Genomic DNA, 19,154 nt, shown 5'->3' on the forward strand with positions numbered 1-19,154 from the left:
CCCCAAATAAATGTTTTTTCAATGAATTAAGTCACACAAAAAAAAGTGTATTTTCACATTAATTAAGCTACGCACAAAAACGCACGAAATCTGCTGAAATACTTTTTGTACATATTTGCACCAATTGAGTGTGAGATTGTGTTGTGTATGTATATATGTATGTATGTATATTTTTTTTACTGCTCTATGGATATAACTATTGTTCGGATAACCTTATTTACTATTATGTATAAAAAAATAAAAAAAAGGTTTTACTGTTTATGCGATGCGCACTGCAGAGAACACTGGAAGAAGAATGATCACTGAATTATCCCAGTGAATTATTGTAAACGTTTGTTTATGTGTCAATGAATCCCATAAGGGATGAGTTGCCAACTGGCGATTTGGCCCGAAAATAAAATATGTCACCAACAGAGAGATAAATAACTATTATACAAACAGTCAACACTTTTCATCACATTGTAAGTGTTTATTTAGCTGTTTTTAAATCGGATGAGAACGTCTGAACTGAAGTCTCAAAGAAACCTCCGAAACATAAAGCTGCAGGCTAGATAACGACTAATGTCTGAATATGTTTTCAGTGAAGAGATGATCATTAACAAACTAAAATATCAAACGTACGCAGGATAAGCACTTGGATGAAACTCTACAATTTATACCAGTCTCCTAACTTTAAAGCCATGCCTGAGATGCGTTCAGGAGGATACAACCTACCGAACGTTGCAGATAGAAAAGTCATACGTTTCTTTATGAATGTTGCACAAAGTTGTGCCCTACTGAACGAGGCCCTGGCTCTATCCTAGTCTGGTTTACACAGTCGTGTAGCGAGATGGACCAGGGCAGGAGCGGAAGGGAGAGGGTGAGCTGGGGAACTCAGCCAGAAAGACAGGGGTGTGAGGGGGCTTGGCTGTCACCAGGGCCTGCCTCCGTCTGCGCAGGGGCCGGTAACGGAAGCTGAAGGGCGGCCGAGCCACACCTGCCCCCAGCTCCTCGGAGGACGAGTCTGGAACTCCTGGAGAGACTGGAGTCTCCTGAGACTCCAAAGATTCGCTGGAGGACGAAGGGTTGGGGTTGGGGATAGGGGGGTTGGGGGAGATAAATGTAGGGTTGACCAGGACATTGGGGTCAAAGGGTTGTGGTTGGGGCTCCTCCAGAAGAGGAGGGGGTGCTGTGGGGTAGGAGGGGATGATAATGGGGACTTTGGGAACAAAGATGGGGACTTCAGGCATCGTTGGGGGTCGAGGAGGGGTCATGTCATGGAAAACATCAATGCCCTAGAGAAGAAGGTAAAATACAATAAAACAACACAACACAATACAACAATATATCACAACAATACAACACAACAATACAACACAACACAACAATACAACACAACAAAACAACACAACAATCCAGCACAACAATACAACACAACAATACAATACAACACAGTACAACACAACACAACAATACAACACAGTACAACACAACAATACAACACAACAATTCAACACAGTACAACACAACAATACAACACAACAATAAAACAGAGTAATAGAACACAACAACACAACACAATAATACAACACAACAATACAACACAACACAACACAGTACAACACAACACAACAATACAACATAGTAATACAACACAGTACAACACAACAATACAACAAAGTACAACACAACAATACAACACAGTACAACACAACAACACAACATAGTAATACAACACAGTACAACACAACAATAAAACACAGTACAAAACAACACAGTACAACATAACACAACAATACAACACAGTACAACACAACAATACAACACAACAATACAACACAACAATTCAACACATTACAACACAACAATACAACACAACAATACAACACAGTAATAGAACACAACAACACAACACAATAATACAACACAACAATACAACACAGTAATAGAACACAACAACACAACACAACAATACAACATAGTAATACAACACAGTACAACACAACAATACAACACAACAATACAACAACACAACACATCAATACAACATAGTAATACAACACAGTACAACACAAAAATACAACACAGTACAACACAACAAAACAATACAACACAACAATACAACATAGTAATACAACACAGTACAACACAACAATACAACACAGTACAAAACAACACAACAATACAACACAGTACAACACAACAATACAACATAGTAATACAACACAGTACAACACAACAATACAACACAGTACAACACAACAACACAACAATACAACACAGTACAACACAACACAACAATACAACACAGTAATACAACATAGTACAACACAACACACCAATACAACACAGCACAACACAACAATACAACACAGTACAACACAGCAATACAACAATACAACACAACAACACAACAATACAACACAACAATACAACACAGTAATACAACACAACAATACAACAATACAGCACAGTACAACACAACAATACAACACAACAATACAACACAGTAATATAACACAACAACACAACACAATAATACAACACAACAATACAACACAGTACAACACAACACAACAATACAACACAGTAATACAACACAGTACAACACAAAATAATACAACACAGCACAACACAACAATACAACACAACAATACAACACAACAATACAACACAGTAATACAACACAACAATACAACACAACAATACAACATAGTACTACACCACAGTACAACACAACACAGTACAACACAAAACAACACAACACAACAATACAACACAGTACAACACAAAACAACACAACACAACAATACAACATAGTAATACAACACAGTACACTGTAACAATATAACACAACAATACAACACAGTACAACACAACAATACAACACCACAATACAACACAACAACACAGTACAACACAACAATACAACACAACAATACAACAATACAACACAGTAATACAACACAACAACACAGTAATACAACACAACACAACAATACAACACAACAATACAACAATACAACACAAATACACAATACAACAATACAACAATACAACACAGTGCAACACAACAACACAACACAACAATACAACACAGTACAACACAACAACACAACACAGTAATACAACACAGTACAACACAACAACACAACACAGTAATACAACACAACAATACAACACAGTAATACAGAACAACAACACAACACAACAATACAACACAGTAATACAACAATACAACGCAACAATAAAACACAGTACAACACAACAATACAACACAGTACAACAAAACAATACAACACAACAATACAACATAGTAATACAACACAGTACAACACAACAATACAACACAGTACAAAACAACACAACAATACAACACAGTACAACACAACAATACAACATAGTAATACAACACAGTACAACACAACAATACAACACAGTACAACACAACAACACAACAATACAACACAGTACAACACAACACAACAATACAACACAGTAATACAACATAGTACAACACAACACACCAATACAACACAGCACAACACAACAATACAACACAGTACAACACAGCAATACAACAATACAACACAACAACACAACAATACAACACAACAATACAACACAGTAATACAACACAACAATACAACAATACAGCACAGTACAACACAACAATACAACACAACAATACAACACAGTAATATAACACAACAACACAACACAATAATACAACACAACAATACAACACAGTACAACACAACACAACAATACAACACAGTAATACAACACAGTACAACACAAAATAATACAACACAGCACAACACAACAATACAACACAACAATACAACACAACAATACAACACAGTAATACAACACAACAATACAACACAACAATACAACATAGTACTACACCACAGTACAACACAACACAGTACAACACAAAACAACACAACACAACAATACAACACAGTACAACACAAAACAACACAACACAACAATACAACATAGTAATACAACACAGTACACTGTAACAATATAACACAACAATACAACACAGTACAACACAACAATACAACACCACAATACAACACAACAACACAGTACAACACAACAATACAACACAACAATACAACAATACAACACAGTAATACAACACAACAACACAGTAATACAACACAACACAACAATACAACACAACAATACAACAATACAACACAAATACACAATACAACAATACAACAATACAACACAGTGCAACACAACAACACAACACAACAATACAACACAACAACACAACACAGTAATACAACACAGTACAACACAACAACACAACACAGTAATACAACACAACAATACAACACAGTAATACAGAACAACAACACAACACAACAATACAACACAGTAATACAACAATACAACGCAACAATAAAACACAGTACAACACAACAATACAACACAGTACAACACAACAATACAACACAACAACACAAAACATTACAACACAATACAACACAACATACAACACGACAATACAACACAATACAACACAACAATACAACAATACAACACAACACAACAATACAACACAACAATACAACAACACAATAAAACAATAAAACACAGTACAATGCAACGCAATAAAACTCCCATCAGGTAATTTTAGAAAGGATTGTATAATATAGGATTCATCATGGGTCCAGTCAAACTGAGATTTCACTAAGATGTATTGCAGTTTAGGTTTGGACACCGTTTGTCTCTGCTCTCATTGAGTTGTATGTCTGCTGTTGTTTACAGCTCTTGTGACTGGTGCTCTGTCTCATTCCCAGAACTGAACAGATAAGCAAAGCCCAAGCCCAAACAAACAAAGACATCATGTAGGCGTATTGACAATACCTGTGGGTGGAATATTTCACAAGAGACATCCACGTCTGGCTGGCCGATAGCTCCGTACACAGCCCCCTTACAAAACCCAGCTGGCTGCAAGGGAAAGGTTGTAACTCAGAGTAACTGAATTTCACATTTTATAGACTATGGGGAAACAACACAATGGTTTGCAGTGGTATGGCATTTTATTTCATCTCCTCGATTCCATCCCCTCCACTTTTGGCAAGGCACTGTGATATAAAATGTTGCCATGGGTTCTGGCACATACGTACGTCTCCGCTCTTGTCTGTTGGCACACACATGCCCACATAGCCCTCGCGACACTCCTGCACGGTGTATTCGACTAAGGTGGCCGGCATGGGCCCACTCTGGGGGAACATAGACAATGACAGAAAAGATCCGCTCATGGGAAAAGCCTACCGTTAACATGTCTACTGCTCTCACTATATGAGATGCCTTGTGTACACGTTTAATCATCAAATACAAATCAATCAATCTATAAGAGCAAGTTAGCAGCCTGGCTAGCTACCTGTGCGGAGGCCCTGGTGAGGTTCTGCAGAGCCAGGCTGGAGGGCAGGGTGCTCTGCGTGTTGAACTTGTGGAGGGTCAGCCCAGCGGCGTGCACCGCCTGGGGGCTGTCTACAGGCAGCAGCAAGGGGCAGGATGGACATGTCTGCTGCAGCTTCTCTGGAGGGTCTGCAGGGGGAGAGGGGAGAGGGGAGAGGGGAGAGGGGAGAGGAGAGAGGGGGGGATTAGATCCATTCCAGGTACATATTCTGCAAAGGCCTGCACAGAAGATCAGATCTTTGTGACACCTGAAGAAGGGTTTTAAAGTGTCTCGAGTGCACCCATTGAGGTCAAGTGCTGGGGTTGCCTATCTAGGTATGTAGAAAAGTGAGAGTACAGTATAGATACAGTACCAGGCGCCAGTGTGCAGTCATAGCTGTAAAGGTAGGAGTATCCCTCGGCTGTGTGGAGAATGGTGGTGTTGCAGTTCCCAGAGATTTGCTGCAAGGGGAAACAATGTCATCATCAATCAAATCATTATTGCTTGGACTCTATTAAATGCATCCAATCTCAGGGAAAACTCAGTCCAGTAGTTCTGGAGTATATTAAAACTATATTAAAAACTAGCGCAGAGACCAATTTCACCAACTTTCTATACTGAATTCTGCACGCTGAATGGTGAGGTCATTGTCTACGGACGGCCATGACAGTGTCTCTCGGGTCACGCCTCTACTGTACCACAGTATGTTATTAGTAACACGTCCAGTGCCGTTGGCGACAGAGGCAGTGAAAACTGCTGTGTGTTTATTAGGACAAAACAGGAACTTAAAGTCACTGATTCAGGTCCGGGAGTAGCAACTGTAGTATACATCTGGGCACAATGGACGTGCTGGTGGGACTGTGAAATGGGGAAGGAAAAACTACTGCTGCTGCTGTGTGTGTGTGTGTGTGTGTGTGTGTGTGTGTGTGTGTGTGTGTGTGTGTGTGTGTGTGTGTGTGTGTGTGTGTGTATGATAAACATAATTAATTTCTGTATCAGGGTGACATACTGTTTCCATGAAGGGCCTGACGTCACATCGTTTCCAGGGTTTGGGGCTCCAGACATGACACTTGGTCTCCAACACGTCGAGAAGGAGGTAGTAGACGTTTCCAGCTGGACCCTGAGAGACAAACATTAAAGATGGAGGAAAATATCAGACTCACAACATGAGCCTGTGTTTTCCCTCTCTTGGCCAGACTGAGAATGTTAAACGACCAACATTAGATTTCCCTTCTATTCAGAATGGGTTTGCCAGTCTCTTACTCATTAGATAAAGAGCATACCATGGTGGCTAAATGCCAGGTGTGTGTGTGTGTGTGTGTGTGTGTGTGTGTGTCATTTCAAGATAAGCCCATTATTAATCCTGCTCTCATGATACCACTATCCCAAGAGCTGATACACGAGAATCTGATCTAATTTTGACGTTACAACAGGTCTGCATCTCGTCACATAATATTAAAAGAATGCATACAGTACACCAGACACTTATGCCAATGCTCAATTAGCCTGGGGACAAGGCATACGTAGGCCCGACACAAACGAACACTCATTAGGCTAGTAGTTGATTTTCTTAAACGTAAATTCCCGAGTTTAAAATAAATTGACAGCAACATTCTTTGATAATAGACAGGAAACTGACCTGAGCGTGAAGATGAACGTTGGATATTCTATTGAGGGCAAATTTATACCCCATGGTTCTGTCTTCATTGATGTAGGTGAGCGCCAATTTGGAAAGCTTCTCCACAGCTTTGTCGTTGCAAGGTGTGGGCGATAACTCGATAATCTGTGCCCAGGCGCACAAAATATAAGTTAACAGTAAAATCCAGGTACATTTTCCCATTTTAATTGTTTTAATAAACTTTTTGTCGGCAAAGTGGAAAAATGTCAAGTGGAAAAAGATATCTTGTTCTCCTCCTACCACATCTGTTTACTTTGTGGCAGTGACTTTTGGAATCCAAAAGAAAACAGAGATTTTGAAACGGAGCCAAGAAAGAACGTTTATTTTGTTTTATTGTTTTAACAAAACAAAAACAAAAACATGTTTCTTGAATAATTGTATTTGTCAAACCCGCTAATTGACGGAAGATCTAGGCCCTACTACTAGGCTACAACTGCCTTTATGCATTTTCACATGTGATTTTCTACAATATACATAATATTATATGACAGAATATCCGAACGATTTGTGTCTAAAATGTAACCCAAACCACATCGACCACATGGTCAAAGTCTCCCAATGAAAAAGTGGTGACGTTGACTGACACAGTCCAAATTATGATCTGAAAATACAGCCGATCTGAACAGTTGTGCGCGATTTGCGTCTTGGTAGATTGCAGTTTGTCCTTTCACCAACAGGCGGCAATGTTGGCCTAATCATTCCTTGGAGTGCCATGGAGCGCTTGAATGAAACAGGATTGGAATTTGAACGTGGAACGTGCCTTTAATAATACCATAACAGAATATGATATAAATATGGATGCGGACTTTTAAACTTATATTGCCTTTAGCTCGTGCAGAGCTTTAATCACCTGGGGGGTACACTACAAAGCAGAATCAGTTAGTTAGCCAGCTAACTTTGATATACAACTAGAAATAACTATTGATTTTCTGGTTCATAATGAAAGCTAAACGTAGATATGTGCTTTGGTTGTTGAGTCAATAAACAACTAGAAATAACTATTGATTTTCTGGTTGTTGCGTCAATAAGGCCTTGCCCATTTGAAGCGTATCTTACTAAAGAATAAAACGTTATTTAAGAAGATTTAGTCAATTTAGCTGGCTAACTAATTGATCCTGCTCTGGTTGGTGATGACTATGATGACCACCAGGTCTTACAGAGATCTGTTATTTGATGGTGAAAGATGTTTATTTTCCTCTTCCTGTGTCTGGGAAGGAATTCCATTTGGAAACTCTTATGGAACTGTGGAACCTGTATCTTGTCTTCTAAGAGGGCTTTATTTTCATTATGTTTATCTGTAGTGAATCAAACATTTGGAATAATCTGAGAGGTGTTTACACCTCATCCCAGAGATAGTATAACATGAGCTGTTTTGATGGAGGATTCAATCTCTATGCTATTGACAGGTCTTGGAAAACCTTATTCCAATTGCGTTGGATTTCGCACTCTATTGCTTAGTTGTTGTTCATCCAACTGAGCAAACATAACTGATATTTTCAGATATTCAGAGTACCGAGAGACTAGAGTCGGCTTCAAGTGTCTTGTTTTAATGCTGTTGAATAGTGATCCACTTCACAATAGTGCTCCAAAAGCGATACAGTATCTCTATAACTGCTATAATCTCTAAACAATCAGTGTTGTCCCAACACATTACCTTCACATCAGTGCTTGTCCTCAAACAGCATAACAACCAAGGATATAGAAGAACATGCTCCGCTGCTTACCTTCTGAGCATCCTGAGAATCACAGGAGCCATGTCATAAAATAATGTGAAAAAGGGTGCAAAGATACATCAATTGAGGCCCAGTAGAACAGTGGTTCTCAACATAAAGTAGAACAATGGTTCTCAAAGTACAGTAGAACAGTGGTTCTCAACATACAGTAGAACAATCGTTCTCAACGCACAGTAGAACAGTGGTTCTCAACGTACAGTAGAACAATCGTTCTCAACGCACAGTAGAACAGTGGTTCTCAACGTACAATAGAACAGTGGTTCTCAACATACAGTAGAACAATGGTTCTCAACGCACAGTAGAACAGTGGTTCTCAACGTACAGTAGAACAGTGGTTCTCAACATACAGTAGAACAATCGTTCTCAACGCACAGTAGAACAGTGGTTCTCAACATACAGTAGAACAATCGTTCTCAACGCACAGTAGAACAGTGGTTCTCAACGTACAGTAGAACAGTGGTTCTCAACGTACAGTAGAACAGTGGTTCTCAACGTACAGTAGAACAATGGTTCTCAACGTACAGTAGAACAATGCCCGGAGTACCCTTGAAGTACAGCGTCGTCCAGGGTATGGGAGGGAATGGCTGGCAGGGATGTAGAGCATGGTGTTTGCAACGCCAGGGTTGTGGGTTCGTTTCCCACGGGGGGCCAGTATGAAAAAATATATAAAATAAAAAATAATGTATGCACTCACTAACTGTAAGTCGCTCTGGAAAAGAGCGTCTGCTAAATGACTAAAAATGTAAATGTAAAGTACCCCTTCATGTGCATTTTACCAGTAGGCCTATGGTCTATTGAGTCTTCTTAAGTACCCCCTGTGGATCACCCACAGAGAACCACTGCATCACCCACAGAGAACCACTGCATCACCCACAGAGAACCACTGCATCACCCACAGAGAACCACTGCATTAGAGGACTATTGACTGTGTTTTGGCTCATAGTGTCAAACTAATGCAGTGACCTATAGTATATTCCTAGTATTGTTTTCATTATGTTCTAATAATTTACATTCATATGTTTGTTTCAAAATTGTCACAAGATGTAAAGTACATCTGCTTTGAGTGTTTCTTAGGCAAAGACTGTTCAGTTTGGGGACAAAGGAATCAGGAAGACTGACATATCCCCAGCAAATGAGATGTGAATAGCTAAAGCTACTGGGGTAAATGTATGAATAGCAGGAATAGACAGGGACCACATCTGAAGCTGGCCATCTTAGTTAAGCCTTCACATCTGATTTAGACCGAAGCCTGAAGGACAAATCCCACTGTCAGAAACGCTATGATATACCAACAAAAAATTCCAATTGCAAATCAAATTCGAAAGATTTCAGCTGAGGTAAAGAGCTTAAATATATGACTTTTAACTTGTCAATTTGGCTCTGCCAGAAATGTTGACTAGCTCCCTCCGTCCTCACATGCTGACAGATCAGGAACATTTGGTTTTAATCAAAGAGGGGAATTGGACAGACTATACGTGTTTCTGATATGGGTTGTCTGTGTGTGCTTGTGAGTGTTTTGTTTTACTACTGGTTTATTCACAAACTTGAGCAGGATGTTTCTTTAAAATATGAAACTATTCTGTTTGGTGGTCACTGTGATGGCCAGCAATATGTGTGTGCCCTGTTGATCTTGCATCACCTCAAAAGGCCTTGCCTTCAACCAGTCATTGAAGATAGTCCTAATTAAATGTAAACATAAACAGAGGTTTTGGTGGTGTGTAGTGTTTAGTTAATGGTTGAGATGGGATGGGAAAGGGAAACAGCAATTTCAACATGACCTTAGTAATGACCGTATGACATTGTGTAGGAGTCTTACCTTCATTTCTTGAGGATATTGTTGCATGAAAAAGTGCATTATGTTTGGTTCAGGACTCAGGAGACTATAGAAACATACAGGAAATGCATGTGTTACCAAGGAATTACCGCTATCTATTAGTAAAACAAAGAGCTTTGAGAATGCGAAGAGAATGTCTCTGGCATTTCCTGCAAATGACTTGTCGAGCAACAACTCCCAGTGGATCTCTCTCCCTCTCCTTGAGATTCTTATATTCTATAAAAGCTGCCTTATTTACATAACCTTGCCCTTTGACAGGATTTGAATAGATTCAGAAGCGCTGGTATGTTTTCAGCTGGCTACAACTCAACTTAGTCAGGCCTGTGTGCTACAGTATTTATCTCCCTCTCTTCCCTTTCTCTCCCCTCTCCCTCTCTCTCTCTCTCTCTCTCTCTCTCTCTCTCACTCTCTATCTCTCTCTTCTTCCCAGGGGATCAGTAGACTGAGGTAAGCATTATTATTTCACCCTCATTTCTGTAACCTAATAACGCTTTCATTTATATACTATAGAAGTTCAACAAGTGATTACACATATTTTGTGCAAATCACTCTGAACACGTACGTCTCATAACCCCAAATCGGGTTAAAAGCCCTCCTGCTGCCATTGGGAGAAGGCATGCCAGGAGTCAATGCTTTTCACATTCTCTCTTTCTTTCTCTCTACTTTTATTTGGAGAGATCATCCAGCTCTTTCCCGTCCACCTGGAAAATTGCACACAGACCCTGGGACTATAACGATTTGGACCTTTATAAGGGTACATTGAAATTCCCAGAACATTGCTGTAATTCTAGCATGAACCAGGTGTTGCTTGCTTGAGACCTAGACCTCCCATATTAGAACACTTAAGATCTGAAGTTTGTTCAGTGTCAGATGGATTTTTCCAAATATCACTGAGGTTATGGCTGTGATTAATGTCCACATGGAACAGATCTTGAACCTAAATCAAACCTAAATGTAATAGTGTGTTAATGTGATCACATAGGTTCATATGTGTGCAACCAGGATAAATAACTATAAAAGGTTATACCACAAAACATAGTTAATAAAATAGCTACAACTTGATAAATGGATAGCAATAAATTAGAATTATGTCATATAAAATTCAAAGATAGGCCTACCTTTTGTGTCTTGTGTTTTTAGAAGGAATAGTTGAGAAAATCAAATCTTATTTTAAATATAAACTTTCTTGTCTTCAATATTTTTGTTTAATTAAACTAGGAAACCCAAACTTGCTAAAAAAAAAAAAAAACGAGGTGTTCTCCGTCATTAACTTTCTATAATTAGCACCTCAACAGGTTTTGCTCATTACACTGACTAATAAATGGCAAGACAGTGGATATGGAAAAGTACATGTTGTAGTGCGTTTAATTATATCCAAACCCCAATTGAATAATTTAGGCTAAATTGCGCTAACCTCCTTGATACTGAGTTAGAACTCCAAAAGAGCCTAGATGTGTCCATCTGCTCGTCTCGACAGGACTCAAAGTGATGAGGTGCCACACGAGCAACGTTGGTAGGTGGGAGTGTCTGGCGCGACAAAGAATCTACTTCTCTCATCTCCTGCGGACAGCTAGCAGGAATCTCTCCATTCCAAAGCTGACTCTCAAAGTCAACTACAGGAATTGACACGGGCTGAGTAGGACTTAAAAACAAAATCTGTTGTAGAGAAATTGATCTTATTTTGACTGTTTTCAGCCAACAGAATGACATTGTGGCGGGTTACCGTTGTCTTTATGTGCTGTTTGATCGCGTTGAGCTCTGCGCGCAGGACTGTTGCTGAAGACGCGGCGGTTTTGGAGAAAATTAACAGCGCGAGATGCACTTCGCGCTGCCTCACTCTGCACATGGCACAACTCACAGCATCTTTTAAACATCTTCAGGTAAAAATCATTACATTTAATTTAAACCGACGAATTTCACACACACACACTTTGATGTTTGAAAGTATGAACCTGCGCTCACGTTGTGCTTATTTAGTGTTGTTCATGGTATTTCGTTTTATTTAGTGTGGTAGGCTATGTCTGAATGAAAATAAGCAATACATGCACAATACACGAAACTGAGTAGCATGTGCATAATATGTGGGTAACATGCATTTTAACGTTAGTATTTAGGCTGAAGTCAAGCTGTTCAACATTTGTGACAATACTCCTTGGGGAGGTAGACCACTGAAAGCCATATTATCCTTAACGTCTTCAACATGTGCGTTCGCTTTAGTGGGTGGGAAAGTCATTAAGCACCAAACTTTTCCTGACTTCAGTCTGACAGAATGGGATGTAAGGCATGAGTGGGGGGGCTGGAGCTAGGGGTGTGTGTGTGTGTGTGGGGGGGGGGGTTCTGGAACTGGCCAAGGCATTAGATCCGCGGCCACCTGGGTGCAGGGTGGAGGGGTAATGAGAGTGGCCTCTGAATGACTGGGAGTCCAGTCCCCGCTCTGGGGTGAGAGGTGTTGGCGTGCCTCTGATTCACAGCTCCGAAGAGGGAGTAGAATGGAGCTGGGGCTGGCTGAGGGTGTGAGAGAGAACATTTGGTCTGAAAGCACGAAGGAGCTGTAGAGTGGAATGAAACCACTGGTGTAGAGGCTATACCTTCGAGGTAGATTCCTTCTAGCTATTAGGACCTAAATCCTTGAGGATAAATGACCATTTATAAGATCACATGAAGGGCAGTATGTTTATTTCCTTTTTCTGCCTTTCATTCAAGGAGTTATTGTTACCCTTCTGATAGGACCTATTGACAAATACTCCTATAGAAGAATATGATGTGTACTGCAGGCTCAAATGCTCCCAGGCTCCTCCACTTAACTTTATTGAAGTACATTTATAACACAGATCGTTATCAGAGCTCCTGTGCAGAACTTTTTAATGAATGATAATGTGAGTTTGAGATGATGATGTGACTTCATATGCTGTGTGGTGGAACCACAGACATTTCTAGATAACCAACACGATCTCACAGTCTCACTGCAGAATTAGACGTTTATTATTCGTTGTTCCAAACGTCAAATTTAGAAGTTGCTCCAAACGTCAAATTTAGAAGACTAAGGGTTAAGGCATTGGATAGGGTTAAAACATTCAAATAAAATAAGGTTAAGGTAAAGGTTAAGGTTTGTGATAGGGTTAAAACAATCAAATACAAAACAAGTGTCCACCACTGGGATCGAACACACAACCTCATGAGTCATGGGATTACGTCCTTCTGCCACACCTGTCCACATCACCTTAGCAGAACCCATAGCGCTCACTGTTGCCCCTGGTGGCCAGTTGTGAAAGGCATTTCCCGATGTCCTTAGGACATGGATAGACGTCCAATTTCAAAGTCACTCTTGAGCGATCTGCCTGAGATAACAGCCACAGATGACATCATCTGAGAAATTACTGTAGTCAAGTCACGTCCACATGTGTGTTTGTGTGCCAAAACACATCATACCACCAGCCACAGGAGTGTGTGTGTGTGTGTGTGAGAGAGAGAGAGAGAGAAAATCCCACCCTGGCTTGGTTTGCTTCCTACCACTGGAATGTGACACTCACTATTTTCAGTTCACACCTCAGTCAGCCTGCTGCTTAGTGAGTATTGCTGTGTGTTGTTCTGTATGTGTTCCTTGTAGCGTGTGTGTTTTGTGTGTGTCATGCGTTTCCCTGAGCGATGTGTGTGTCTCCTCTCGGCGGTAGGTAGGTAGCCGGGTAGGGTTAAGTTCAAAGGTCACCAATGCAGCCGTCCACACCACCTACAAGCTCTGACAGACAGACAGACAGACAGACAAACAGACAGACAGTCTATTCTCCCTGATGTCATCCTCTCCCGTGGTCATCCTTCCTTCTCCTGTCTGGGGTGATTTACTCCTGGGGGATAGGTGAACTGAAGGTGCTGACCTAAGCCAAAGAGAGAAAGAGCTTCACAGCACGTCCGAAGCTGCTAGATCAGAGGGACCACCAAATCACAGTCGAAAGCTCTCGAGGACATTTGCAGAGTCGCAGAATTTGTTTTACGTAAAATATCTTAGTGGTCAAATGTAGTCCATTTTATCAGGGAATGTAACAGATTACTATTACAGATGGATGTTTGTTAAACACTTTCCAGGCTCTATATGCCTGCTCTAGTATCTAGAGAGATTCTATATACCTGCTCTAGTATCTAGAGAGATTCTATATACCTGCTCTAGTATCTAGAGAGATTCTATATACCTGCTCTAGTATCTAGAGAGATTCTATATACCTGCTCTAGTATCTAGAGAGATTATATATACCTGCTCTAGTATCTAGAGAGATTCTATATATCTGCTCTAGTATCTAAATAGATTCTATATACCTGCTCTAGTATCTAGAGAGATTCTATATACCTGCTCTAGTATCTAGAGAGATTCTATATACCTGCTCTAGTATCTAGAGAGATTCTATATACCTGCTCTAGTATCTAGAGAGATTCTATATACCTGCTCTAGTATCTAGAGAGATTCTATATACCTGCTCTAGTATCTAGAGAGATTCTATATACCTGCTCTAGTATCTAGAGAGATTCTATATACCTGCTCTAGTATCTAGAGAGATTCTATATACCTGCTCTAGTATCTAGAGAGATTCTATATACCTGCTCTAGTATCTAGAAAGATTCTATATACCTGCTCTAGTATCTAGAGAGATTCTATATACCTGCTCTAGTATCTAGAGAGATTCTATATACCTGCTCTAGTATCTAGAGAGATTCTATATACCTGCTCTAGTATCTAGAAAGATTCTATATACCTGCTCTAGTATCTAGAGTGATTCTATATACCTGCTCTAGTATCTAGAGAGATTCTATATACCTGCTCTAGTATCTAGAAAAATTCTATATACCTGCTCTAGTATCTAGAGTGATTCTATATACCTGCTCTAGTATCTAGAGTGATTCTATATACCTGCTCTAGTTTCTAGAAAGATTCTATATACCTGCTCTAGTATCTAAATAGATTCTATATATACCTGCTCTAGTATCTAAATAGATTCTATATATACCTGCTCTAGTATCTACAGATATTCTATATGCCTGCTCTAGTATCTAGAAAGATTCTATATACCTGCTCTAGTATCTAGAAAGATTCTATATACCTGCTCTAGTATCTAAATAGATTCTATATATACCTGCTCTAGTATCTAAATAGATTCTATATACCTGCTCTAGTATCTAGAAAGATTCTATATACCTGCTCTAGTATCTAAATAGATTATATATATACCTGCTCTAGTATCTAAATAGATTCTATATACCTGCTCTAGTATCTAGAGAGATTCTATATACCTGCTCTAGTATCTAGAGAGATTATATATACCTGCTCTAGTATCTAGAGAGATTCTATATACCTGTTCTAGTATCTAGAGAGATTCTATATACCTGCTCTAGTATCTAGAGAGATTATATATACCTGCTCTAGTATCTAGAGAGATTCTATATACCTGCTCTAGTATCTAGAGAGATTCCATATACCTGCTCTAGTATCTAGAGAGATTCTATATACCTGCTTAAGTATCTAGAGAGATTCTATATACCTGCTCTAGTATCTAGAGAGATTCTATATATCTGCTCTAGTATCTAGAGAGATTCTATATACCTGCTCTAGTATCTAGAGATATTCTATATACCTGCTCTAGTATCTAGAGAGATTCTATATACCTGTTCTAGTATCTAGAGAGATTCTATATACCTGTTCTAGTATCTAGAGAGATTATATATACCTGCTCTAGTATCTAGAGAGATTCTATATACCTGTTCTAGTATCTAGAGAGATTAAATATACCTGCTCTAGTATCTAGAGAGATTCTATATACCTGCTCTAGTATCTAGAGAGATTCCATATACCTGCTCTAGTATCTAGAGAGATTCTATATACCTGCTCTAGTATCTAGAGAGATTCTATATATCTGCTCTAGTATCTAGAGAGATTCTATATACCTGCTCTAGTATCTAGAGAGATTCTATATACCTGCTCTAGTATCTAGAGAGATTATATATACCTGCTCTAGTATCTAGAGAGATTATATATACCTGCTCTAGTATCTAGAGAGATTATATATACCTGCTCTAGTATCTAGAGAGATTCTATATATCTGCTCTAGTATCTAGAGAGATTCTATATACCTGCTCTAGTATCTAGAGAGATTCTATATACCTGCTCTAGTATCTAGAGAGATTCTATATACCTGCTCTAGTATCTAGAGAGATTATATATACCTGCTCTAGTATCTAGAGAGATTATATATACCTGCTCTAGTATCTAGATAGATTCTATATACCTGCTCTAGTATCTAGAGAGATTATATATACCTGCTCTAGTATCTAGAGAGATTATATATACCTGCTCTAGTATCTAGAGAGATTCTATATACCTGCTCTAGTATCTAGAGAGATTCCATATACCTGCTCTAGTATCTAGAGAGATTCTATATACCTGCTCTAGTATCTAGAGAGATTCTATATATCTGCTCTAGTATCTAGAGAGATTCTATATACCTGCTCTAGTATCTAGAGAGATTCTATATACCTGCTCTAGTATCTAGAGAGATTCTATATACCTGTTCTAGTATCTAGAGAGATTATATATACCTGCTCTAGTATCTAGAGAGATTCTATATACCTGCTCTAGTATCTAGAGAGATTCTATATACCTGCTCTAGTATCTAGAGAGATTATATATACCTGCTCTAGTATCTAGAGAGATTATATATACCTGCTCTAGTATCTACAGAAGCTTTTCACCAGACCTGAGGCCATTGATCTCATTCTCAGTTCTGAATGAGCTATGTCCTTCCTCTCCTGCATGTGGGTTAAGTGATGCTGTTTATGACACGGTTCGTGTTGCCTTCTCCTGTCACCACAGAGAGAAGCGCTGCGCTGCAGCTGGACTGGGTATTGGAACCCTGTCGTCCTCACCTCACTGGAGCTGGGGTTATCTGGGGCCAGGCAGACAAAGGGTTTTCTGATACACCACATACGTCAATGCTAGCTATCATTTATGCCAATGCATTTATGTCAGTCAGTCAGTTTGACTGTCTCCTTTGAGCAATGCCAAGCCCTGCCAGCCCAGACAGCTGTGAGGGTTGCAGGTGTTTCACCATTCAGTTGGCGGATCTTCTCCTCCAGCAGAGAGAATGGAAAGAGAAAGGATAGTGTTAGATAGGATAGTGTTAGATAGGATAGTGTTAGATATGATAGTGTTAGATAGGATAGTGTTAGATATGATAGTTTTAGAAAGGATAGTGTTAGATATGATAGTGTTAGAAAGGATAGTGTTAGATAGGATAGTGTTAGACAGGATAGTGTTAGATAGTGTTAGATATGATAGTGTTAGATAGGATAGTGTTAGATACGATAGTGTTGGATAGGATAGTGTTAGATAGGATAGTGTTAGATAGGATAGTGTTAGATACGATAGTGTTAGATAGGATAGTGTTAGATAGGATAGTGTTAGATAGGATAGTGTTAGATACGATAGTGTTAGATAGGATAGTGTTAGATAGGATAGTGTTAGATACGATAGTGTTAGATAGGATAGTGTTAGATAGGATAGTGTTAGATAGGATAGTGTTAGATAGGATAGTGTTAGATGGCATTGTGTAGAAGGCCCTGAGACCTCAGGAGAGGCCAGATTACATTGGGTTCCCTGCTATTAAATGTCCCAGATCCTTTAGACCAAGGTTCCCCAATTAGATTTCCAAAAGGGCCAAATTTGGTCAGGCATGCCAAGCTGAGGGCCAACATGTTTTTTTTTTTGGCGACAGTTTTATGTTTGATCAGTTTTCACTTCTATTGTGATTTTATAATTATTAGTAGTGGTGTTAGGAGTCACATAAGAGAATAATGAAAAATACTAAATTAGTCCAAAACCAACTATTTAATTATGAAATGCCCCTGGAGCATATTCTGTGCAAACAGTCAGCAAAAAAAAAGTCCAGCAAACACATTCACACACACACACACACACACACACACACACACACACACACACACACACACACACACACACACACACACACACACACACACACACACACACACACACACACACACACACACACACACACACACACACACTTCTGTCTGGAACACCCATGCTTTGGATATCTGCGTTCAGGCGGGCTTTGGATATCTGCGTTCAGGCGCTCTTTCTAAGAGAAGAGACAGAAGGACAAACACAGACAGACAGAGATTTTTAGTTAGGTACTTTTCAAATGTGTTATCAGAATATGCCACATTAGTTTTTAAACTTTTAAAATATGTGAACCAAATCATATCAAGCTGTTAACAACCAAAAGTGTTTGATATTAATGTGACAATTTAATTAATTAGCTTTTATTTGTGTATTATTTTTTTATTGCTGTGTATTAAGTTTAAAATTTTACTAACTAGTTGGATGCCATTTACTTTTAATTAAGCTGTGTAGCATATTTAGTAGGAAACATGCTATTAAATATGAAATGGTTATTTCATTGTAATAATTATTATACCACAAGAAGATTGAAAAAT

The 19,154-nt window shown here is 39.2% G+C and overlaps 1 protein-coding gene across 1 annotated transcript; it reads right to left on the reverse strand.

Annotated features, from left to right (window-relative positions):
* Positions 1–443: 443 nt before the first annotated feature.
* LOC311122341 (fetuin-B-like) lies at positions 444–7,328 on the reverse strand. Its single transcript, XM_084196716.1, has 7 exons — positions 7,050–7,328; positions 6,420–6,530; positions 5,784–5,871; positions 5,393–5,559; positions 5,136–5,231; positions 4,873–4,956; positions 444–1,274 (listed from the first exon to the last, which is right to left on the reverse strand). The coding sequence occupies exons 1-7, from the start codon at positions 7,248–7,250 to the stop codon at positions 810–812; spliced, it is 1,212 nt and encodes a 403-aa protein (XP_084052842.1). The 5' UTR covers positions 7,251–7,328; the 3' UTR covers positions 444–809.
* Between the last annotated feature and the right edge of the window lie 11,826 nt (positions 7,329–19,154).

This window comes from Coregonus lavaretus (assembly GCF_964263955.1).
Source record: "Coregonus lavaretus genome assembly, contig: HAP1_SCAFFOLD_5324, whole genome shotgun sequence".
NCBI lineage: Eukaryota > Metazoa > Chordata > Actinopteri > Salmoniformes > Salmonidae > Coregonus > Coregonus lavaretus.